Here is a 26,343-nt window from a genome sequence, read left to right on the forward strand (position 1 = left end):
TGACGCGCAATCAGAACTCTATATTTTTATGGGTCTGATGGTCACCTTTCTGCTGACTACCTCATGTTTCAGCAGTCAATTTAATTTATTCCTTAAGCATTAAGATGCAGTAGCACAGGCTAAATTAGAGTTTTATTTAGGTTTCAGTATTTCACAGCATTTTATTTTCCTCCTCCTATATTACTTACCTCTCCTCAAGATTCCTGTTTCTTACAGACATACATCTATAGAGTGGATTGTGCATATGTAGCCATCATAGAGGAACACAAATGATCATAAAGAGTTCTTACAACTTCACAGAGTTTAATACATGGGTGAGGCAATATTTTAAGCCCCTGAAAATGAATTGAGGTGAGATGATTTCTGTGTTGTGATGATGTCTGATACATATATTTCTCAGCAAGAGGACTGAATCAGTGTGAAAACTCAGTGGTCTTCTGAGCTTAATAAAAGAAATGCTAAATTGCAGCAGAAGAAAGAACTCCCTTTACTAAAACTGAATCAGGGCTCATTTTACGAGATTAAGCAAGCTGTCTACCTTTCTTAGTTTCAGTTTCCTTGGATATAGAATGTCTCTCTGTAAAGAATAGAAGCATTTCAAGGCCTGTGTTCTTTAGTCCATGCATAATGCTATGATACTGAGCATCAAACAGATGAATTTAAGTTATACTATGGTTGCTGTACTCTTAACACCTGTATTGGAGCGTGGGTGGTTCTCCTCAGGACTAGCAAATCATATTTCTAAATTAAGATATATTTTATTTAAGTTCAGAACAGAATTTTAGTGTTATATCCCAGGTATTATATGTACTCCTCTGATAATTTCAAATTCTGATTTTAGTTGTAATGATCATAATAGTCTTAAATTCAGTGGTTCTGTACCACCAGACAAGGGATACCTTTTAAACCTGCCTGTTCTATAGCAGAGCTCTCTCAACATCTAGTCTTAGCATGTTTTCCTGAATACTTCCTTATATAGGTTGAATTATAATCAGAAGAGCCGTGAGTTCTCTGGGAATTGGGGATGTGTTGTATCCTTTATTAAGGCAACATTTCTAAATCCACAAAAAAGCTTAATGAACAGCATGTAACACAAAATATTCCTTGTTACAGAGCAAAACCACCTGGTAAAACTAATGATTCCTGATAAATACCAGGTTTTGTAGCTTTGAGATGTGCAGGGAGACATTTACAGTCTTTGTTTAATACCACATTTTGTCTAACAGATAATCTATTTCTGTACAGCTACACATGCCATTTCAGACTTCAGACAGAACGCATTTTTCCAGTGATGGAGCAGGGCAAAACTAGCTGTTTCAAACTTTTTGGATAACTTTCTCTCACAAGCTTTGGACATTTTGTTGATGAAAACATAAATTTTTGCAGTTTTGAAGACTGACTTTGTAGTTCCTGGGCTTTTGAGGTGATGCTTGAAACTAATTTTGTTGATGTTAATGTTGCATAATACTTTGTGAGGGTTACAACAATCTCACAAGTGGGCATGAATGCATAGCAGAAAACTGGGATTAAAGTACGGGAAAAACAAATTATTTTAAAGTATCACTTATTTCTGATTTTAGGTCTCAATACAAAAAAATGTCCAGATGATTGCACAGATCCCAAAGGAACTGTGTGCTGTCCTAAATATTAAAAAACATCTTTTGTAAATGAAGAGATAGTTGCACTTTGGGGTTGCTCTTTCTTTTTAACTAATTATTCTTTCCACACTGCCTTGAGCAGCTGTTTGTAATGCTTATCTTAGTTATGTTTATATTGGGTGAGGTTAAAAACCATTTAAAAACAATAATTAAACAATTATAGTACACCTATTGTATGGGTTTCCAGTGTCTTAGATGTATAGAATTAGTGAAGTTCAGTTAGATTTGTTTTCTCTGCACTGGCACAGCCTTTTAAGTAGTGCAGCAAGCTTTTGATTTATTCAGTACTGGTTTTTCTTTCTCCCTCCTTACAGAAATCTGGTTGTGAGAGAAAACGGAATGATTTCTTGGTGGTTCTGTTTAATTGGTAGACTTCAAGGTATCTGTTACACTGAGATATGCAGGAAATTCAGCCTCTCACCTGTAGATACAGATTTAAATAAATATATCTAAACTAGAATAAGAATTGTACATAGACTAATCCTTTTTTTAAAAAAATTGCTAAAATAGTTTCAATCAGTATATGGTGAGCCAAATTCTATCCATGGGTATCTCTTTGGGAGCTCCTATGACTTCTTTTCTAGTGTTGCGTTCAGTGAGGATAGAGCTTGGTTTTAAATAATTAAGGGCAAAAATCTCTTGACATCTTTGTCAAGAAAAAGGAAATATCTTTCTGAAGATGAATTCCCCAAACTAAAATCACTATCTCAACATTATTGTAATCAAAGCATGCACTATTTTAAGCCACGGGGTGAAGTTACCTGCCTTTCACTGCCAGAAACATGAATATAACTGAATGAGTGGCCTTTTACTATGTGTGCTTGTGTCATCCAAACTGCATCAGGTGTCTCTGAAAAGTGTTAGAGTTTGTGTAAAACTTGGTCTGTTGCATTTCATTATTTCCTATGAAGACTAGTATTTCCAGAAGTTTTCCAAGCCAGTTCACAACTGACACCCAGCTAGCAATGACTCTACATCCTTTAGAATGGCTGCAGTTCTTGTGTACTTTAAAAGAAACTTAGGCTGTTCAGGTAGGATTGAATTGAAAGACAAAAATTCTTGCCTTTGGAAAGGATTTTAATTTTTTTTTTTTTGCTATGCAAAATGATCTGCTATGTTAGTTGTTTAAAATGGAGCAGTTGAGCATTTTATGGGAAGTGGTGCAAAAAAGTTTGAACTGGAGTTAAGATGGAAAGAAATTATTTCCTGTAAAGATTTAAAAAAAAAATATTTTGCAAAGGTTTATTTTACCTGTGAGAAAATACATAGGGGTTAAAATTAAAAGAAATACAAATGTCAGCAGGTGTGGAAAAGAGAATTTGTCTCTGAGATTAATTTATTGAATAAAATCACTTAAACTGTTTTCTTTTCTTGCATGCAACATTATTTCTAGTGTAACAGTACCCAGTCAGTCACAGCCCTTTGTGGGTTTTACACTAATATTAGTCACTTGCTGTTAAATGCTAGTAATAACTTTACTTTCATAAAGAGTATTCAAAACTGTTGAAGCTCTTAATAGTTAAATCCCATCAGTCTCTGGAAGAAGTTTGTAAACTTCATTATAAAACAAGCCAGTAACCCACGTGGAGACTGTCCTACGCATGTCTGACACTGTGTTGTTTCCTACAACCAGACAATTATGCAAATCTTGAATAATTTAGTATTAGTCCATTGGGGTATGTACTCCTAAATGACCAATGCATTTGTTTATTCCTTTTAGAGTAGGTCAGCTCTTTATTGAGAAAATGCTTACGACAGGAACACTAAGGTGTATAGCCTGAAACAGAATACAGAAAATATTGTATGAAAAGTTTCTCCAGCTCCTGGCGGGAGTAGATATCTCTGGTTGTACTCTTCAGGCTTTGCCCTCACTACTTTACATGTTTTGCTTTTCTGTTTTGCCATTGCCTCTTCCTCTTCATCTAGATTTTGATTACCCTTCACTTTCCAAGCAGTGTTTGTGTTGAAATGTTACATGTATGCCCTGCCATGTTCACCTATTTGTTGTGTCCCAGGCAAAAAGAATTGCCACATTTTTTGTGTATGACTATATTATTTTTCATAATCGCTAGAATATTTCTGAATGATTGGTGAATAAACCTTAAATCAAACATGCCTAAAGATCACAAAGACTGGATAACATGTCAAGCATTCACTGAATATTGGTCTTTTTCTAATTAATAATAGGTTAATCCCTTTCTCAAATAAATAGCACGTCTGTACTAATTGCTGCTTTCTTCATTTACAGATGCAGAGCCGCGGTATTTGGTTTCAGTAAGACCAGCACGCATTTCAAATAACAAGAAATCTTGTTCAGGTATTTTACCATTACTGCATCTCTTTCTTAAAGTGGTTAATGGAAGACAGAATATTTTACTCGGTTCCTTCATTCATGGACATGTTCATACTCTTTGTTTCTCACATGAAAATGGTAACTTGTGTGTACGTGTGTGTCTGTGACTATATGTAAATCACTACTATACAAAGTTTGCTGGTGCAAGGAGTTAAGGAAAGTGGGATGTTTCTAGCTTAAACTATATATAGCAGAGAGGAAATCTGAATTTGATTCTCATTTGTTCCAAGGACTCTCCATATGACCTTAATCATGTCAGTAATACTGTTAGTTTTTAATCCCTTAGTTTAATGTGGAGATGACTGTCAGGATCACTAGACTTTTGCAAAGAATGAACTGATAGTATAGATGTATATGTTTATAGTTTGAGACAAACTTTTTATTAGGGCCTTTTTAGTAGGATGGTTTTAAACTAAAAGAGGGTAGATTGAGACTAGATATAAGGAAGAATTTTTTTACAGTGAGGGTGGTGGAACACTGTCACAGGTTGCCTGAGAGGTGGTAGATGCACCCTCCCTGGAAGCATTCAACGCCAGGTTGGACGGGGCTCTGAGCAACCTGATCTAGTAGAAGATGTCTTTTTAGTTCTTCAGGCAGAGGTGTAAGAACAGCTGTTGGTTTAATGCTAGTGAGATATATGGCAAGTCTTTTTAGTAGTGAGAATAGTTAAACTGGACAAATTACCAAGAATTGTTGTGGAGTCTGAGTTGCTGCAATTTTAAATTTACAAATGAGGACTGGTTATGTTTCTAGAAGAGTCACTGTAATTCCAACTGCAGTTAATACAGAGGAGTTGTGTGGTTTGTGTTCATACAGTTCAACGCAAATGATCACCAAGGTAATTCCTGGTTTTACAGTGTATAAATCTTTTCAGACTCTAGCTGGGAACTAATGGCATAATAAGTCATAATCAAAATCATATGTAGGTCCTCCTGAAAACCAGTATGATTTCAAGTTATACGAGAGCTTGTTTTTTCTTTTCATTTAAACTCACATGTTTTCCATGTTTCCTCAAAAAGTAGTTAAGAAGGGGATTTTGCATAGCAAAAATAGCAGATTTGCCAGATAGTTTGGTGAATGACGAAGCTGTTTGTTTTAAGTTTTTTTGTTGAATTGGAGAAAGAGTATAGGAAGAGGTCCAGAAAACAAGAAAATTATTCGGATGTTTGCCCTTCTGAAAGTATCATATGTTCCACAGTATTTCAAAGCATCTCATACTTCCTCTTAAGGGTAGAGAGTGGTTTTCTTTATGGGGTGTTTGTGGCAACATATTCATCATCAATATAAAGTAAAAACTCACATGGGTAATGTTTCAAAATGCACACACATGCGTTGGTTGAAAGTACAAATCAGACTTTCACTGGCGCTTGTTAAGTGAAGGGATATTAGGGTTCAAAGGGCATGAAAAGAAAGTTAATCAGATCGGTTTCACAACAGCAGAAAATATAACCCTTAGATCAATGGCTTATGAACTTTTACGGAATTTGTGGTCATCTGTACATTTTGAGGAGATCCTTTAGATTTTTGAAATCCATAATGTGATGTAAAGAATATATGCATTTCCTTTAATTAATCATCTTTCAAACACCAAAGGTTCTCCTTGGGCCTGTAGCAGTCCACAAACTACAGGTTCAAAATAGTTGCTTTAGATCATTTCTTTTTTTTGCAACTATTAGCTTTTAAACTTTATTTAAAGGAAGTTCTTTCTCCACATGAGAGTCGTGTTACTTCATTCAGAGCAAAGCTAAAGTTAAGTATCATGCAAAAGATGAACATTTTCAATGTAGTAGGTGGTTAAAAGAGAAAAATGCCCCCAGATACAGACACCAACTCAGATCTGCCTACAGTTAAAAGCAAAGTAATTTTTGTAGGTTTTATTTCACTCTTGACAAAGAATGCTGTAGAAAGTGTGCCTTATCTATGGACATAATTGCAGTGATACAAAGAATCCTGCCAAGAAGTTACTATTTCTGTCACATGCAAAGAGAGACTTCCTAATGGCCTGAGCTCTGTGTAACACCTTCCGTGGTGCAGTTCAAGACAGCCAGAACTTTGAAGTTAATCTGTGTATAGCTTATTCTTAAAAGAACACCCAAACCACCTACTGTTCATTTTCAAAAGCTAGGTTTAACTGGAACATAGGGTTAAAAAAGAGAAATAGTAAAAACTTGTAATAATACAAAATTGAAACAAAGTTTAGTAAGCAAATCTGCCTCCTACCTACCAAATAATAGCATGAACTCCTTTAGGTTTACCCTGGATCTGCAAGTCTGGAAGTGAAGTCTTCCAGTTTCTTCCGAGGTTGAAATACACACTGTGGAAGTCCAGTGGAGACCTAAAAACCAGTCTTTTTGAAACTTGTGTGTCTGATACCTGTTTTCTAAAGTAGTGTCCTAATCTCTGCTCCTACTGCCTGCCAGCTGCATCCTCCCTTTCTTTATGTCAACTTTGTTCTACACTTCTTTCCTGTGTTCATGCTCAGTTGGCTTCAGAGAAGGAGCAGTCTCCTTTCATTGCAGGTGTTTAACTTGCCTCAGTGAGAAGCCAACAAACATCACAGACACTGTTTCTGCCCCCCTTTTAAAAAAATACATTTGAAATGGTGACTGTGAAAAAGAGAAAGAACCATTGTACCTTTCCCTTCAAGTTTGGAAGAGATGTAGGTCTTCATTTGCTTTCTTATCCAACTGCAGAAACTTTCCCAACATAATGCAGGAGCAAGAAACTAACTTGTAATTATATGTTTCCTATGTAGGTCGGACCAAGACTCAAAAGCCTCTGCAGCTGGTAGTTGGCACTCTCACCCCAACCTCTGTGTTCCTCTCCTGGGGCATCCTAGTCAACCCTCAACATGACTGGACAGCAACAAGTAACTGTGCTAGCGACAGGTAATGTAACAGAAAACCATTTTTTATGATGATCATGATTTAATTCAGTGTAGTTATTTGCTGTGGCTGAAATAAGTTTGACAGTGGAATTAAAAAGTTGGAAGTAATAGTTCTGAATGTGAAGTAAATTTTCTCATTTACTTAATTTAGGAATTCACAAGTTTTAACTTGTGTTGAGTACAAATTATTCAGATGTCTACATGCTGAATTACAAGTCTTGCTATTTCACACTAGGTCCTTTGTTCTTCTTAAACTAATGACCTTGGCTTTACCTCCATTCGTATCTGAATAAATTGAAAGAAACTTTGTAGAAACATAGAAAATATATTGGTTTACTGTTGGCCAAGTAGAAGTAAAGTAAGTCTTTTGCCATGCTGTGGTAGGGGAATGATGCCTTGTTTTAATGCAATTTTATTTTTTTTTCCTGTATTTGATCTTATCACTTCACTTCCTGATATTGATAAGAGTACAGCTTTCATTAATTTTCTGTTGTAAATAAAAGATCTCTTCTACTATAACTTTTTTTTTTTTGCTGTAATTATTTAATGACTGGTACATTAGGTGGGGAGCTCAGGAAGACTCACCAAATAGCAGTTTCAAGAGAAGTCATAGTGATGGGTAGCTTCTCAGTTAAGTGCAGCATTACATTTTAGGCAACTCATGACAGATAAGTAAAATTAATCTGCTGTGATTATTGAAATTGTTAATACAGGTATTTTCCCTGCTCTATCATTTCGATATTCTCTTTGTATTCTTCCTTTTATGACAAGAATTTGTTTATCTTCATTTACATTGCGTGAAACTCCATTCAACTCAGCAGTGTTTTGTAAAACCAAGAAGCTTTGTGCATCCGAGTTTGGGATGCATCTACATCTGGTTTGGAGCTATCATCTTTTGGTTTTCTTAAATGCATCTTTGCATTATTGAGAAGGCTTTTTTTTTTTTCTTTCTCCTATCTGTCTAATTTGTAGCCGTCTAATTTAGACTTGAATCTGCTTACTTTGCTGTTGATAATAAAACTCTCATTGATACCATTAAACTGGATGTCAAACATAGATTATGGTAAAAAACCCCATCCCATGTAGCCAATATGACTTTTTTTTTAACTTCCCAAAGTTTTGGACTAACCCTTTTCAAGCTTCAAAACTTTTTCAAGAACAGATTTGGATCTTCATCACCAACCAGAATTTCAAACACTATTGAAAAAATGTTAATGTTTACTAGGAAATTGTTATGGACTGTTAGATGTCCAAGCATGTAATTTCATTATTTTTTTTTCAGTAGAAGTAAAAGTTGTTTTAGGCTTAAATTTTGCTCTCTCAATCAAGAAAGAAGCAAATAGTTTCCTACAGCTAGAAATCTAAGGAACAAGCTGATCATGGAGGAGCCTGCAAAGTGTTCTGCCCATATAAGAATTTTAGCACCATGTTTACCATGGAACTTATCTTCTCTGCTGTGTCAGCACCAAAGTTACAGCATCTATTGTGCAGTGTGAAGGAAGAACACTTTAGAAGCCTATATCCTATACTAATCCATGTGGACATTCAAGGCATATGGTACCCACCACAGTGCCTTCATCACTCTGGGGTTTCTCCTCAGTATCTGAATATTCTTGTGGGACATTCACTGTCTCAAAGTTTGAACAAATTCTTTAACATAGTATGTAATGTTTTCCACTTAGCTAGACACCAGTAGCACTGCACTATCTTTAGAATATATTTTTGCTATTTTAGGGTGAGAGACTTGTTTTTACCATGTCTTTGTGTCAAGTAATGGTATACATCTTCCAAAATTCTTGTTCTTTCATTAAGTGTTGCGTAGTCCAGTTAGTGTACTCCTCTCAGGTGTTTAATTTTCATGTGCCCTCCATTTTAGTGAAAAGTTTCAGGCTATACTAAAGTACTGCCTAGGTATTTCCCTTTTGTCCCCCCCCCCCCTCCATTTTGTTTGAATATCTCCAAATACTCCAATTCTTAAGATACACTGATACTCATGAATAGCTAGTTAAAAAACACTTAAGGCAAATTAGAAATGGTCACATCAAAGTACGGGTGTATAGCTATTAGCAGATTTCTGTTTTGCAATCAAGCATAGCAATAAAGTTAATGAAGCAAAAAAAAAAAATCACTTAAGTGATGATCTTACTTTGTTTACCTTTAATGGACCAAAATGCTTGCAATCTGTATAAATGATATAAACAGTTCTCCATGAGCCCATGCTGTGTGTTTCTGTCATTCCAAGCAGAGACTGGATTCAAATATATTTCTAGTCAATGCATAAAAGAAAAATTATTAGTTTATGGTAAGAATTTTAATGATAACTGATAATGTGTGACAAGAAAAAATTAGGAACTAGCTCATTCTTAGCAAGTTAGGCTTGCTAAGGTATCTGGTTGATAAGCAAGCCTGATTGATAGTTACCCGACGAATCAGATGATGAGTTCATCAACATTTGTATCTATTCCTGGGACAGTCTGTTTCACACTTGATCCCTTTTCATCTGCCATTTTCTACATACTGTGACATGTTAAAATGTACTGTTAATCATCCTCAAGATTGTTGTATAGTGACTAACATCTGATCTTTAACATTGGCAGTATGTGGCAATTATGACCTCTTAACTCAGTTCTGTCAGTTAATATCCCACCAAGTTTTAGATCTGTAACTCTATATGACCTGAAATGGAGTCACTGTTCTCAGCCTCAGATTTTACCATCTCTGGATGGACATTAGGTTTTTGTACAAATGTTGCATAACATAAGTTAGTTGAATATGTTACTGACTCAGCAGATGAAAACCATATGGAACAGCACAGATCTGCTGGCTAAGGTTTTCTCTAGTGCGAGTCTGACCTCAGTGGGATATTCCTTAGAAGATCTGGTTTTGTGAGCAGATGAGTTTTGAATAAGAGGTGCCATGTTCTCAAAGAGCTCTGGTATCTTTTATTGTTTCAGTGAAATTACTGCTTGCTTACTGAGGGCACATAGTGTTCTTCTATACCTACAAAGTGCTTTTTAAGAAACTCCAATGAAGAAGAGGTTCCCATGCCGTTTTTTGACACACCGTTTTTTGGTTGCTTAGCTCTCTAGAGATTAAGGGCATAAGCTAATAGAGTGCTACATGTTTCCTGCAATATAACCCCGAACCCCGATTCCTTGTGAAAGCAAAGATAATCACTGCCATTTTTGTGGACCAAAGTTCTTTGCAAGGTCAAATTTTAAAGGCTCCTTGAAGTGGCTGTCATCTCTGGTCAGAGCCTTAGCGCTAGAATGCAGAACAGAACAAAACAAAAAGACCCAAACAAAAAAACTCAAGTGATTACTTTTATGTAACTGATGAAAACTGCGAAACACCAGAAAAGTTCCACCGACAATGTGGAGTTAGCTTTCTCAGCATCTTCTATTTTCTGACACCAGTCTGAGGTAGTTGATGAGGGAGGATGACAAAGTCATAATAATCTGCTGCACAGTCATGTTCAGTTCCTCTTTTTATATTTTCAGGAGAGTAGAGAGACTTGTTTCCTCTCTGCCTTTCAATGTTCAAACAACGACTAGTGGACAGAGCTGTCACAATAAACATATTGGAGCTATGTTTACTGTCCATTTAGGTTTGAAAAAGGTAGTACAGGCTATTGTGTAGGCTTCTTGTTGGCCTTTCCTTTGGTTAGAACAACTCCACAGGTTCCAAAACGGAACAGAAGGTCAAAAAAGGTGGAGTTTGACCCTTAGTTCTTTAGGAGGGTGAGTCGGGGGAAGGACCAGAAAATGTTTTTTCTGTGCAAAATAAAAACAGGGTTTGTAGATGGAATACTATATTTTACTGTATCAAGTGGATTGTATAGAAAAACAAACATGCTTTCAGATACATGTGAAATAGAAATTTAAAACCTGAAGGTATGATTTTTTTCATTACATATATCTAAGTTAAGAACTTTGACAAATTCACATTTATATTGTTTACATTTGTTTGCCTGTGATTTAAAAATGTTTTAATGTTGTATTTGCAAACCATACAGATTTTGTGTCTTAATTTGTATCTGATCTGTTTAATTTAAAAAAAAAAATAGAGGAGAAAAAACTGAGACAAATCCATACTTACTCTTCATATTGCACAGCACATAGAAGTAGGGTTTTTAAAACCCTAAATTCAGGAAGATATGTGCATGCTTCTCTGTTTGTGCCTATCTACAAACCTGTGCCACTGCAGCTGCCAACTTAATCATTTGTCAACTTCATGACTTTACATTGCAAATGACATAGAAGATATATTTTAAACTTAGTAGAATTCTTTAAGGACAACATACTGCAGGAAATAAACTTTTTGAGTGTCAGATGCGTTTGAGTTACTGCTGTGGGAGTGTATGCTAAAAGCTTGTTTAAACACAGACGGATTTGTTGGTGGTCAGCCTCTCATTCTTCAGGACCTCTAAGTCTTCAATTCATTTTAGTTGTTTTACTAAAAAATATAAGTGAAAAAAGTGAATTGTTAGTGATCATGTAAAAGTAAAAACTAAATTAGACAGTGCTTTGCAAACTTAACTGGTAGCTATCAGCGATATAATTCTTTCTATCTTTTAATATATGTCAGTGTCTGTTACTTTAAAGCAAACTTGGCAATAAAAAGGAAACAAGATAATCAACTTCATGTGCTGATTTGTGAAACAGTATCTGAAAATTTGCAGTTTAAATCATTTATTTTATTACCTTCTAACACTAAATGGATGATGTGCTTCTAATGAAGTCTAACTATAAACACATAAATAAATATATGTGTATGGTAATAGTCTTTTCTTTTAAAAGTCTAATTCCATTCCTATGCACAAAACTGAAGTAAGTTTTATAATCTTTTATCTATGGCAGTACAAAACCACAGAGCAGGAATGTTCTTATATCTCCAAGGCTTAATTGTTTGTTTAGTGTTATGTGTGACTAAAATAGTCATGATTAAATTGTTTGGAGTTTTGGTTTGGATCTGGTTCCAAATAAACCCATGATATTTATACAAACTGACCTAATCTGGAAATCTCATAAAACCATCTGTCTTACAAGATTTCCAGTATCCAATTGTTTGTGCCCAAGTATTTGACTGTGCAAGCATTTTCTGGGCATCTGGCTGAAAAGAGATTTGGTTAACAATTGGAAAAATAGCACTAGAATTCTTGGCAAGACAGTATCATTCATACTGATATATGAAAACTTAATGTTTTGCCTATCCATCCTCGAATTTTCCTTCTCTTAGCAGCAAATGAGATTTCCTTAATGTCACAAGGAGTAACCCTGTGGGCTGCTTCTTTAAAATGGTCATCATATTTTGATTTCTTGTGTAATGAAAAGGCTAGCTCTAAGCTGAGAAAGAAAAGGTTTTACTGCCTTGTATTGCAGAGTTTAAAAAAAGCCCAGAACTAGTTTATTTTTTAATAATTAAATTATAATACATAAAGTCTCATCCAACCTGGGCTTGAACCCTTCCAGGGAGGGGGCAGCCACAGCTTCTCTGGGCACCCTGTGCCCGTGCCTCACCACTCTCACAGGAAAGAATTTCTTCCTTATAGCTAATCTAAATCTACCCTCTTTCAGCTTAAAACCATTACTCCTTGTCCTATCACTACATCCCTTGATAAAAAGTCCCTCCCCGTCTTCCCTGTAGCCCCCTGTGAGCACTGGCAGGCCGCTATAAGGTCTCCCTGGAGCCTTCTCTTCTCCAGGCTGAACAACCCCAACTCTCTCAGCCTGGCCTCACAGGGGAGCTGCTCCAGCCCCCTGAGCATCTTCGTGGCCTCCTCTGGACCCACTCGAGCAGGTCCATGTCCTTCTGATGTTGGGGACCCAGCACTGCAGGTGGGGTCTCACAAGAGTGGAGTAGAGGGGGAGAATCCCCTCCCTCGACCTGCTGGTCACACTGCTCTTGCTGCAGCCCAGGACACGGTTGGCTTTCTGGGCTGTGAGTGCACATTGCTGGCTCGCAGTCAGTTTTCCATCCACTGATGCTCCCAAGTCCTTCTCCGCAGGGCTGCTCCCAATCCACTCCTCACCCAGCCTGTATTTGTGCCTGGGATTGCCCCGACCCATGTGCAGGACCTTGCACTTGGCCTTGTTGAACTTCATGAGGTTTGCACAGGCCCACCTCTCAAGCCCGTCAACATCCCTCTAGATGGCATCCCTTCCCTCCAGCCTGTGGACTGCACCACACAGCTTGGTGTGGTTTTATTGCTTTCTTGTGTCTTCAGTTATATGTGTTGATTGTTTGATATTGTATTTGTTCTGAAAGGAAGGCTTGAAAAAGGGAGAAATTAAAAGGAGAAATTAAAGGGAGCAATTAAACAAAATTTAATCAATAGATTGTTCTCAAGCAGGCACTGAAATTGTACTGTATGTGACAGATTGTTGTTCTGGTTTAACAATGAATTTTTGTTCTTTGGTGACAAAACTTGGTATTTCTGAATTCATACTCTATAAACAAATGATTGCATTTCCCCAAAAGTGCATGTTGTTTACAATTCAGATATTTTTAATACTCAAATAATTATGACTTGCAAATTGTTGAATGGAGCTTCATTTTGGTTACTTTTTATTGAAATGGTTGAGGAAATTCTGTCATCACAGTCAGTGTTTTTAGTACTCATTGTGGCAAGTTTCCACTGAAATAATTACACCCTTGGTAAAGTTATTACAGGCTTGGAAATCTAGGAGATGAGAGCACATTTCTTCTGTGCTATATGTTTCTAATTCTAATGGCATAGTTTGGCACAACTATAAAAATCTTCTTGCCAGGTTTTTTAATATTCTTGAACTTTAGTCAAAAGATGCTTTTTGACATTCAAGTGGTTTTGGTATTTTAGTCCATGTCAGAGAAAAGGAATTTGCAGGTGTGGAAAGAGTATTCAAAACTAGAACATTTTCTATGGTAGAAGCAAGTGGAAGCAGCCACCTAAAAGTGTATTCGTTATGAACAAGTTTTTGTTGGGGTTTTTCCCTCCTCATTTCTGATGCAGCTATTAATTTAGACTGTTCAATTACTGTTTTCTTTCCATCACATACAATCAGTTTATTTCTACCCCATTCAGCTAAAACAGATAGGAAAAGGTGAGGGTGAAGATGAAAACAAATGAAATTTCCTCTTTCAGACAAACTGTGAAGAAGGTGACTATTTCTACCTGTGATTCATATTTTGACCATAGATCTGTCTATACCTATTCTAAATCCCTTACCAAGAGAAGATGGGGTCCAGCAAGGTGCATTTATGTTGCATATGGGGTTTGTTTATTACTGTTACATTCTTTGCAAGATAGTGACAGATGTTTCAAGTGAGCTTTTCTTTTCTGTTAATGTCTGTGTGACTATGTCTGAAGGGATTCAGAGGAAAAAAGAGGAGAAATCTTTCACATTTTAATCTTGCCAATAATTTTTTGTTAGAAATGTTCTATGTCAGTCCAACTGATAGTTAAATCTATTGCTTGACATATGAAATTTGAGTAGATCACAGTCTACAGAAATAAGAATGCAGATTATTACTTGGTAGTCCAGGAATTGATAAGAAGAGAGAGGATATTCACTACTTATCATATTTCTTTCCTTTCCAAGGTTAAGTTAGACTACGTCTTGTTTTTAACGCAAAGTAGTACAACTAATGAGAGAGTTATGTGAGCCAACATAAATACTAAATTTGTAACCTGGTAGAATACCCGAATTAGCTGTATTGTAGCAACTACAACAGGAGAACCTATATTTTTGCTGCCAAGAAAACAAATTTGACAGTTATGCAATAAGATATGTAAACAGAGTGTATCTTTGTGTATAAAAATACAAATATTTTCCATGATTGGCACTTGCCTTGCCTTAGGTTGTGTTTTAATAATGGAGTAGGAATTTCCCTCTACTCAACAGTCATATTTCACATATGCTCTACTCTGGAAGTGCTTTTCTGTAACTTTGGCAAAAGCCGTTTTATTCATTGACAGTATTATATTTGGTCCATTACATCATTTTGATTTGGACCTTTGATACCTTTTCAGTTGATTAAAGAACTTTTTTTTTGGTTGTTTTCTTAAGGTCCCTTCCTTCCTCTCCATATATTTTCCTATATAATACCTGGCTTAAATCTCACAACCCACATTTCTTACTCTTTTTTGCTTCTGAATAATTCTTCAGCATGTACCTGGGATTGTAGAGATGTGTTTGTTTCATATCCTTATTTTGCTCTACAGAAGCATGGAAAAATACAATTGGATGGAATTCGTCCTTTTTCAGCTGATGTAAATGTGAGGTGGATATGGACAATGGATATGCTTTATTTACATTATGTGTAACAACTTTCAGTAGTACTTGGATTAAAAAATTGTCAGATATCTCTGAGATTTGTTTTTACAAATCAGAAAACCCCATCCGATTCTGGCAGTTACTCAGCATGTATACTGAAAATGAGACTGTAGCAGGCAGCGGAGTTCTTGTGCCGTAACTCTCAACATCTACACTGCGTTGTTTTATACTAGTTAACATTGCAGTCACACTTGTTCAGGGTGGTGCTGCTTGGTTGCATTGGGCAATTTCTGTAGAAATGTTTTTTAATTTCATAATCTGAGCATTAATCACATTGTTGATTTAAACTGCTGAAAGTAATGTCTTGGTTTACTTTCTTGTTTGAAATGTGGGTAATACATAATGTGATCACTGAATGAGGAATGTGTTATATAAATGTCAACTGTTACTGGTTTTCCCTTGAGAATGTTTTTGGACTAATTTTGAGGGGAACACCTTCCCCTGGACGGATATAGAAGATTTTGAGAAATTGGTTGAGGCTTCCTGACAAATAGACTCATGTTTCAATTGACTAGTTCTGGCACACGTAAGAATCACAGGAACTGTCTGCAAAATGAGCTTAGAGTTTGTGGTCAGAGCCATGCACACATGGTTGCTTGTGAATAAGGAGACTTCTTTTGCTCTTTGTATAATACTAATGTTGGGGTCTATATGATGGGGAGCATATATGTATCTAGGAGATGACTGGGCTAGCACTACATTTTCAGGGAAGATATGCTGGCTTCTCTGGTATTTGATAACCATCAGGGGCCAGAAAGAACAAGAACAGTGGTGGGTATGAGTTATTTTAGTAAGTTGTAATGAAAATGGTTGTAGCGAGTTTCTTCATGAATTTTTTTTTTTTTTTTTTTTTTTTTTTGTGGTTGAGCAGGTTCTATACAGTTCGCTACAGAGAAAAGGATAAAGAGAAGAAATGGGTTTTTCAGCTTTGCCCAGTTACAGAGACGGTGGTGGACAATCTGAAGCCAAACACACTTTATGAATTTGGAGTTAAAGACAACATAGAGGATAGTATTTGGAGCAAGACTTTCAATCATAAGATAGTTCTGTCTAGTAAGTATTTGATAATAATTAATCAAATGGCTACTCAGCTTGACAGTATTTTTTCCTCTATTTTAGTATTCCTTAGAGTAAGCTACTGATCAGGTTCTAATTGTTTAAATGCTATCCCTTATGCTTCTAACAAATTATTTTAGGAATTAGTGAAGGTAGAAATAGATTGTGTTTGAAAAACTGCCATCTACCCTTCTGAAATGCGTTCTCTTCTTATTGCAAATAGTAGAAGATCTGTTGCAGGTTGGTAGAACTCTAACAGTGATTAGATACACATAAAGTGTTGAGTATGTATGTTTATATTTCTGACTGGATTCCAAGCTTTTTCCTTGGGCCTTGGATAATAAGATCATTAGTAATTTGAGTTGATGGAAAGTATTATCCTTGTTTGAATCTGCTTTTATATCTACTTTTACAATCAAGCTAGTTAAGAACTAGACAGGGCGTGTTCCATCCAGCATGGTTCACAATGAGCCCTTTATGACTCTGCTGGAAAATGGAATTTGAAGCTAATTTTCAGTCAAGGAATTATATAAAGTCTGTTTGAAGCATAGGCTGTCATGTATGCTTTTGTTTGGCTTTTCATGGAGGCAGTATATGGCATCTCTGGCTGTTCTGTCAGTCATATTTTAAACTTTTTCTTTGTAGTCCCAAGACAATGCAGGCAAAGTGACAAGTTAACCCTTGAAAAAACATGTACTGCTCAAAGAATCATTGCTGTCAATAGATGAAATGGGTAGCAGCAGAATCTTCCTCCTTTTAAAGAGAGGAAGAGAGGACATAGCAGACTTTGTCCAATTTAATTTATTTTCCTCAAGCATTTACGTAAAGGTATTTCTGAGCATGTTGTTGGTCAGATGATGCTACAGACTCCTGACTCCTATGCTCAGTATTTCTAGCTTGACTCGAAATGTGAAGAATGGGAATTCTCATAAGAGAGCCTTATTCATATAACATTTCCAGCTGAAATTTGATTTGGACCTTAGTTTCAACCTGTAGGCAAGTTATACAGCTCAGTATACTTGAGGATAAAGGTAGAGAGCCATAGTGTGGCTTGTAACGCTGCAAAAGCCCCCATGATGCCTAATAAAGAACGTTGCTGGCCTTCACCATAAATTAGAAAGCTGTAACTTTGAAATAACTGCCCAGTGCCTGTAGAGTCATTTCAGCAGTCCAGAATAATGCCATTGTCATACCATGAGCTTAAGATGGAGAATGACGGAAGTCTTTTCCCATATCTGCCTCACAAAAAGAAATTCTGCTTTGCAGCTCTAAAGAGAGCTTACTAAATGGCTGGTTTTCCTACATTTTAAACATTTTAAAGTCATCTGTAGAGTGAGTGCTGGAATGTATTTATGCACTTAAAATAGGAACAAAGCATGCACACTGTCTGTAGTTTAATACTGTGTTCGAGACTGATGGAAATGTCCACTGGCATCACCAAATTTGCTCTTTGTATATAATGTATTTCTAAATGCTGTTTCTTGCAGACACTTTATGTTTTTAATAGGCCGGGAGACTCATTCTTGTTAAGTTACAAAGACAGGTTGAGATTGGTTGAAAAATGCATGTAAGAGTTCATCTTCTATTTAGATGAGCTTTTTTTCTCCTAGAATGTAGTCTTGTGTATTTGGTGGATGCTTCTGCAGCAACTAAATCCAGGGAGCTTGCTATAGACATTCTGGTCAGCAAATGTGTAGCCATCTGTCTGCATAGGATTTTACCAGTGAGCACAAATGGACACTTTTTTCCTTTTTTAACTGGCTTGTAGCAACCCAAGGTCTTTTCATATATTAAGAAGCATCTCAACCTAAACCAAACATCCTTCACTGTAAATTTTGTTTCATCACTGAAGAATATATAAATTACTATAAACCTAAATTCCTGTTGCATTCCTGTTTGTATTTGTTGAATCCACAAGCCAAATTTTTTTTATATGCTAGACATGTTGGGAGGGATTGAAAAGAGAATCTGGTTTTAATTCATGATTTGAGGAAGACATAAAAGGCATGGCAGATGTTCAAAATTTATTTAACCAAAATTTATCAAAAGAGATGAAAGTAGATTATTTCTGACCATCTTAACATGATTTTCTCATGAAGTCAGTGTGAAACTTTTGTCAGTTTTCCCTTGTCTTTAGGCCAATAGTAGGTCCTGTTCCCAAGAAGTATCAAGCACTTTGAAAGATTTTTTTCAGGATAGCATGTCAATTTAAATGCCTCTCAATTGATATTTCTTTATAGTTGAATTTTTTTCTATTGCTTCTCTGTTTTGGATGGAATTGTGAAGAAATATGATAACGATTAGCTTGACTCTTGTTTACATGCCTATTGGTGCAAAGGGAGCAGGAAAATGTAAAGGTGGAAGATGTAGACAGTTTGAAGAATTGTGCTAGAGTGTAAGAGGTGCTGGGAGGGACTGTTTCTTCTCTATACTTAACAGCTGCATCAGAAGAAGCTTCTAGTACTAAGAAACTAAGAGGAAAAACGTAAGAGAAAAAATTCAGAGATTAAATGCATGGATTAACTTTATTCATATGTTGAGATAAAGGAAAACAAGTCAGACCAAAAGAGAAGTGATGTGCTTGCTCTGTATTGCCAGTGCTAAATGTGTATTTCTTTTAGAAGAGTGTACTTAAAAGAAATACTAACTATTGGAGACCTTAAAACATTTTGCTTTTATGCAGACCTTATACCAGCCCAACAGATGGGGTACAGAAATTCCTCTTTCAAGTTTCTTCCTTGCATATTATTGTTGTGGTTATAGTAATGTTATTAAAGAATGCTCTTGGGCACCTCTGACTTCTCCATAGTATGTCCCAAAGACCACTTCAGCTCTCTTACCTGATACATGAAATGAAATGTGTTTCATTACTTCTCTGTCAAAATGTAAAGAGAAGGCTTTGCAAATGAATTAATTAATCTGGAGAAACAGGATCAAACAAAACTCTTACATGGTGTGTTTTTATACCTTGTAATTAAGCCACCAAACTTAGCTATTGAAAAAGGTGAATAAACTTGTTTTGCTTTGCTTTGGACAAAACAAAAAGTAACTATGTGTATTTATGTATCTTTCTGTCAAATCAGATAAAAAAGTAAACGGACAACTCCAGAATATGTACAAGTTGGTACCTAATTCCCAAACACAGGTATGCAAAAGTCTTATTTTTTATACCAGATTTGGATTTTATATGGTCAAATTTTTGCTTCTCTGTTAGAGTAAAGTAAGAAAGACATTATGGCCACAAATTGCCAATATCAAAAAAAAAAAAAAATATCTGTTAAATCTAAATCTAGATAACTGTATGGAGAAGTGTTTATATGTGTGGATTGATGAAGTGATTGAAAACTATAGCTGAGATGATTACATATACTGATATCAGTTTAACAAAGATGAAGCTGATCGTTTCCCATGCAGATTCTAAACATTAAAATTTGCTTATCCCTTTGTAATAGTCAGGGTGTTAACCCGTGATATTTGTGGTGGTCAGTTCATTTTGTGATAAGGTAGTGATATTATTTTATAGACTAATATTTTGTATACTCAGGTCTTCTAAAATCATTACTCATCCCATTGAATTCACTGATAGTTCTCATCTGTGAGGCAAGTGTTTGCAGAACCACAGGAAGCTGAAACGGCAATTTAATTTGCTTACCAAGGTCACTAGGCAATTCCTTAAGTCCTTGCAGGTGTCAAGATAGAATTTTTAACTGTTTCATCAAAGCCTTTCTGTAAGTAAATTAATAGATCTCAATATTTATTAATTTCTTCCTTTGTTTTCTCATCTGGTATTTGCCATAACAGCTATTAAGCAAACATGGGTGGATTTCATATGTTTGTAGATTCACATACACAGATACTTTTTGCTTCCAACAGCTGAAGCAGAAATGAAGGATCAGTAGATTGAATCTGTTAGTAGAGTAATTATAATACAGTGAAAAATATACATTTTATTAATAACTTTGGAGCATTAATTCATCCACTATGAGATTAAATTGGTTTCTTCTTATTTCCTTTCCTTATTTTTTCATCAAAGTGCAAGTTTCAGCAGCTAGTCTTCTGGGGGTTTTTTTGTGTGTTTTGCTTTGCTTTTAAGGTACTATCCCTGAGGTTGACTATGGTATAACTTCCTAAAAAAAAGTTGTAGAAACCCTTGTTACTTTAGGCATTTTAGAGGGCTGACTCATGAGTGACGATTATTAGAAGGGAACAATGTGTTCTTCACAATTCTTTTCCGTCTTTGATTTTCCAAGTGTTTTCATAGTAGGAAATGGTCATGTATGGTTTCTCATTGTTCATTCTTCATATTGGACAATATTGTAAACAGTCTGTAATTATCAGACCTGGAATTCCTTCAGGAATCAAGCCACAGTCCATTACATACATTTTCTTGTAGGAATAACTAGGACAGCAATACTTTAATTATAGCATTACATACGGAGTTAGAGCAGTATAATGCTTAGGTTATCAGAAACACAGTCATGTCTCACATTCAAGAGAAAAAGTTTTATCTGTGAGTAATATGAAGCCAGTTGATTAGATATCCAGGACAGTGCTCATCTCATTATGTTGTTGATGAAATCAACTTTACTGTTCTTCCCATTTGTCCCATGAGCATCTTTAAAGTTACACATGACAGCCCAAGACCAGGTAATTCATTCTGGCATATGGAGTGTGAGCTGAGTTCCTTTATTTCTCTTAGCTAACCCTGTGTGCCAGGACCCTGACTCTGTTATGCTGCTTCTGTGGAAGTAGGGATTCTATTTATGCAAGAGAAGTCCTGAGAAAGTGAGCTAAAACATTTTTCCAAACATTTGCACAGCTTAAGCATGAAAGGAGGACTGGAGCCAGCATCTAGTCCTTTTAGTCAGCTTCACAGGGCTTAGCTCCAGAGCAGTACTGCTTTATCACCCTCCGCAGAAATATCATGAAAACATTCCGTAGATTATTCTAAAAATTCTCTTATCGTTCTCACTTTAGTGGTGCAAAAAAACGTAAGACTAAGGCTGGGAAGCAGATAGTGTCCAGCTCTTAAGTTTACATTATTACTTCAGTTTCCAAGGTATTAGGTGGGATATGTTTCAGTGGTGCAATCACATCATCAGTGCAAAGCCATAATGTTATTTAAACCAAGCTTTGTTTGTGCCTTATTTTGATCCAAAGCCACAACTGGCTTATATAAGCATGGCCCTAACTCTTCTCTGTAAGGAGGCATTTTTAAAGGCTGTTTATTAAAGCAACATTGCCGATCCATCTAGTCATTCTGCCCTTTCAACACTGGTCACATATCAGCTTGTGTTTCTTTTGGCAGGCTCATCCTTTAAGTTTGACTAAGCTCCTGGGGCTGTGTGTGCTAGAACTAATGAGAGAGGGAAAGAAAAGGAGAGTTCTAGAGATGGTCATTCTTTTTCCTTTCATACACAGTGAGTGGTGGTAGGGTGGGGAGAACGGAGTAGAAGTTTATTTCCTTTCTGTCTGATTAGGTTCCTGTAATTTCACAATGTCAGTCTGAAAGGTAGGGTCCTCCTTGATTTTTCCAGCCAAAAAGCAGGACTCCTAGCTTCTATCATTTGTTAAACTCTAGAAGAAAACATGCCTGCTCTTCCAAAACTTATTCAATCCAGGTTGACTGCAGTGCTTCCCTGAGGAGTCTCAGATGTATGCCAGTTATTTGTGGCTTTTTGGAGTATTGGCATATAAGAAAAGCAGAAAGAACAAGTGTTTTTTAAATTAATGTTGCTTGATAGAATGTCTGAGAACTACAGTCCTTTATGCAATATGCCACAGGTATATGGTCAGAAATTAAGATGCCTGACTTATGGTATAACTTACATCTCTAATTTTCCTCTGAAATTAAGAAATACCTTATTTGTCATGTTCCTTCATTCATGGAGATGCCACACTCATTTTAATAACTGTTGTTCCTAATACCTATATGCTTTATATTATGTCTGGAAAATACTGTTAATAGTGCCATTCCTACAGATGATATGCTGATGTTTCTGAAATAGTTTGTCCAAGTGGTAAATTTTGCTAGACATAGAAGTATCTAAGGGTGTCACTTTATGGAGACTGAGAAGAGAGGACTGACAACACAGTGATAGATTTCAAGTGCAGCACTTTCAGATTCATGCAGGTGAGCAATGTAATGACAGCAGCTGTGGAACACAGCTTTCATGTTAATGATTTGTTCCTGAGTGAGTAACTAAATTCTGAATGTATTCTAATGTATTTAACATTTTCATTTTGCTGTCATTCAACAAAGGAAGGATGCTCTTATAAGAAGAACACACTGGAGTTACATGAATGCTCACTACAACTTGAGAGCTGTTTATTTGATTGTAGGGCTCCTGATAAGAAATACAATAAAATGAACACCTTCTTCTGATAAATACATTTCATCCCACTTGTTAGTCACATGAATATCAGGGTTACTTCAAAAGCTCATCATCTGCAACACAATTTTTTCACCAGAAGGCAAAAAAGAAATGTAAACCTTTTTAATTATAAAGGAAAAAGAGGAAAGAGTAAAAAAAGAAAGATTATTTTGTGTCCTTCATTAATGACAATGATTGAAACCTCCACTTAATTTCAAACCATGTTCATGCCAATACAAAACTGTTATGAGGTAGCAGAAAGTAATGGCTTTCAGAGAGTAAGCAGCCTCCATCCTTTTCCCTGAGGAAAGAGCCATCTTATTGAGATTTGCCTTCTTCCAGCTTCTTAGACTTTGGTGGGTGTTTTTAAAGCTTTTTTTTAATATTTAGAATAGAGCAAAAATAGTTATCCTTAGGTAAATAATTAAAGCTTTGTCGTCAAATGCTGGATTTTCATGCAAGATTTCTTTAACATGAAGTAGACTAGATTTCATGAAGTGCAAAATGAACATGAACTGATTCTGACTTTAGCGGTGTGCATTTCACACAGAGAGGTAATTGAGTGAGTTTCTTTCTTGTAACTCAGATATAACTGAAAAAAAAAAATCTACTTTTAATATACTTAGCATTTGTATATTGCTGGCATTACAGTCTACCTCCTCCCATCACCTGAGTGTATAATTAAGCTTTCAGAAGTTATTCCTAGTAACCATGTGTGGTAGTGAATACTGCTTTATAATATTTGGGATCATCTATTTTCTTCCTTTTAATAAATGTGGAGTTCATTCATGTGTACCGTATTTTCATGGTATGAAAATGTTGGAAAAGATTCATACTTAGGCATGAAGTAACCTGGGTCAAAGACAAGTGAACATCCGAAAAGTCCATGTGTTGAGCATAAAAATGTGAGAAGAACATGGGTGGCTGGCCAATTATACTTTGGAAACAATTTCACCAAATAAAATGACTCTTGAGTTAGTCTACTTTAAGTAGACTATGCACTCAAGAGTGCTGATAGTTTACAAATGTACACCTGATTCTGGAATAGTCTGTGTTCTAAGTATACTATTCCTGAGAATATAATTATGTCCTGTGACCAAATTTGTAATAGCATATGTTTCAGATACTTTTTTGTAGTCAAATTTCAGCTTTTCTTAGCTTTCTGGACTACTCCCCAGTGAGTGCTCAAGAGATCCTTAAAAGAGAAAAAGATTGGGGATTCCTAAGCTGTCAAATACTGTGTGTTTATGAAGCAAAACTTCTCAAACTGAAAAAAAGAAATAAAAATGCAGTATTACTATACCAGCCTGTGGGAACTGAAGCAATAGTGTAACCTTCAGTGACTAGGGCCAGAGCCATATCCAGTGTTAACTTGGGGCAGGTGTGGTACTGGATTAGAGCCCTCTTTTTTTTTTGTTAGTAAAAAAGTTCAATTACTATTATGGCAGTTATACCAAGGCTTTTTTTTTTTTTTTTCCCCCCACCCTTCTCTCAGCTTGCACTGCGTGATAATAAGAAGTTGGTCCCTGTCACAATAATCAAACAAGGTAAATTTGTATTTTTTTTTTAATTGATTCTTATGCTCTGCAATAGTAATTTAACATTAAAATTAAAAAAAAATTCTGACTTGGATGTGAATGTCATTAAAGTCTCATTTTGGAATAGGTGAAACCTTACAAACTATCATAACCTGTAATTACAAATACTATTAAGCTGTTATGTATGTGTTAATAAAATGAGCTATTACATTGCATTATAAACAATTACTTAGTTGAGTCATTGGGTAGATACTAATCAGTTCCGATTTCTGGTAGTATGCATTTTCTTTCAACTGGATAGTCCAGGTATGTTGATCTCCCAGTTGTGCATAACTTGATAGTCAGGCATGAAGGACAGTAGTAGGGATAAGTTTCATGCTACCAAACCTTTTTGTGGGTATCTTCAGTTAAGTCACTGACTCAGACTCCTTTCTTCTCCTTTCCCTGCTCAGTGGAGAGAGATGTCCACAGCAGACTTAGCATATTGCCCTTTAGAAATGCCTGTTGCTCTCTAGTAGTGAGAGGTAGTATTGTAGTGTAATCTTTGAAAATTAACTACTTAAAGCTAGCTAACAGAAAATGAACTGCAGATTAAAACTTGTTAACGGAAATTGTATTGTGAATAATTTTAGGTAATGAAATCAAGCAAATTGTCTTTGAGGGTAGTCCACAGTTCAGGGACAGGAAAACACTGGAGGGTGGTGTGAAAGCAAAATATGGTAATTAACATGAAAATATGACTCTATTGGCATTTATTTCACATACATCTTTTTTCGAAGACTTGTGAGTGGGAGGGTAATGAGATGGCCTGGAGATGACCCTATATTAACATAAGCATAGAATGTAATTTTTCACTGAGGATATAAAACTGACATGCTAGGTGAAAGAGAGATGCACAGCTAAGGGATGATGTAGAGAAAACACAGTTTACAGTCTCTTAAAACTGAATGTAAATACAGAAAAGATTAGGATGGTGTCCTCATCTCCAATTATGAAGTTGGAAGGTTTTCAGAATGCTGAGGCTTGTCTCAGGTGTGGTTTTACTTCTTGTTTTGGGTTTTAAAAAATTATTTTCTAATATCTCTGTGTTGTCTCCACAGTTATTCAAAATCGGACGCAGTCAAAAACTTCAGATAGTTCTTCTCTGCCAGGAGCAATACTAGGTGACTAGAAGATATTTCTATTACTTTTCCTCATCTTTGGCTGAAAATTAGAACTGTGTAAATACTGTTTTCATTATCTTGAAAGAAAGAACTATTTTGCAGCTGGTTCAGACTGTATTTGTTATATTCTATGGTGGTATAGATGGTTCAAGGATGATGTAGCCTACAGGAAATAGAATAGTTTTATTGTCATAGTATTTAAAAGAAGATACTGTCACTGTTTAAGCCAAGATGTTCTTTCATATGTCAAGTAAAGTTCTGTGGCAAAGATCTTATTGAGATGAGGGGTTGTTCTTTTTGATTTTTTTAAGGTAGTATGATAGCATACCATCTATAGACAGAAACCTGTACTGATATTGATATATTAAGCTATAGTAGAGTAAATTATAATCTTCCTTGCAACTAGAGCTTGAAGTTAGGTCTTGGAGCATAACTGTATTACTCAAGCCATCCAGTTTCAAGCTTTCTGTTCTTGTTTGACCTTTAAGAATATACAGTATTGGCTTAGAACATAAAAATAGGAAGGAGTCTATCTTACAGTGCTTAGTGTGGTAAACTACTTAGTGTGGTCTGCCTGAAATAGTTAGGAAAGTCTCACTGGATCATGCACCTTGTGACAATTTATTCCGGGATTCAGGAAGGTGTGTAGTCCTTTATATATATGGAAATACTTTCTATAACTGCATAACTTTGGCTTAATTTTGCTTTGTGTGAGTTTTAACATACTGATGTGAATCAAAGAGATACCTACTAACCACATTTGGTGTTGTCTTCTTGGCCCACCAGACAGAATGTCCCAGTGTCTGTGATACTGCAGCACTCCAGGGTTATATGCTCCAGCATTGAATTGTTCTAAATTCTGATTAACTGTGAAATGGTGGTAACACAGTGAATGGTATAAATGGCAGATAACACCAAATGGGAGTGATAATTACTGAATAGAACTAACTCATTTCCCAGATACTCAGACTAAACTCCCAGTGGTTCAGTAGTAGTTGC

General features: G+C 35.9%; 1 protein-coding gene across 1 annotated transcript in view; it reads left to right on the plus strand.

Annotated features, from left to right (window-relative positions):
• The window catches only part of LOC104356765 (ABI family member 3 binding protein), a 167,546-nt gene that overhangs the window by 32,912 nt on the left and 108,291 nt on the right, over nt 1–26,343 (plus strand). Inside the window, exons 3-8 of the mRNA XM_042788519.1 lie at nt 3,907–3,975; nt 6,767–6,899; nt 16,085–16,266; nt 19,353–19,414; nt 24,139–24,190; nt 25,282–25,344. Of these exons, the coding sequence (XP_042644453.1) occupies nt 3,907–3,975; nt 6,767–6,899; nt 16,085–16,266; nt 19,353–19,414; nt 24,139–24,190; nt 25,282–25,344 (561 nt within the window). The remainder of the gene's footprint in view (nt 1–3,906; nt 3,976–6,766; nt 6,900–16,084; nt 16,267–19,352; nt 19,415–24,138; nt 24,191–25,281; nt 25,345–26,343) is intronic.

This window comes from Tyto alba, unplaced genomic scaffold (assembly GCF_018691265.1).
Source record: "Tyto alba isolate M040663 unplaced genomic scaffold, T.alba_DEE_v4.0 Super-Scaffold_14, whole genome shotgun sequence".
NCBI lineage: Eukaryota > Metazoa > Chordata > Aves > Strigiformes > Tytonidae > Tyto > Tyto alba.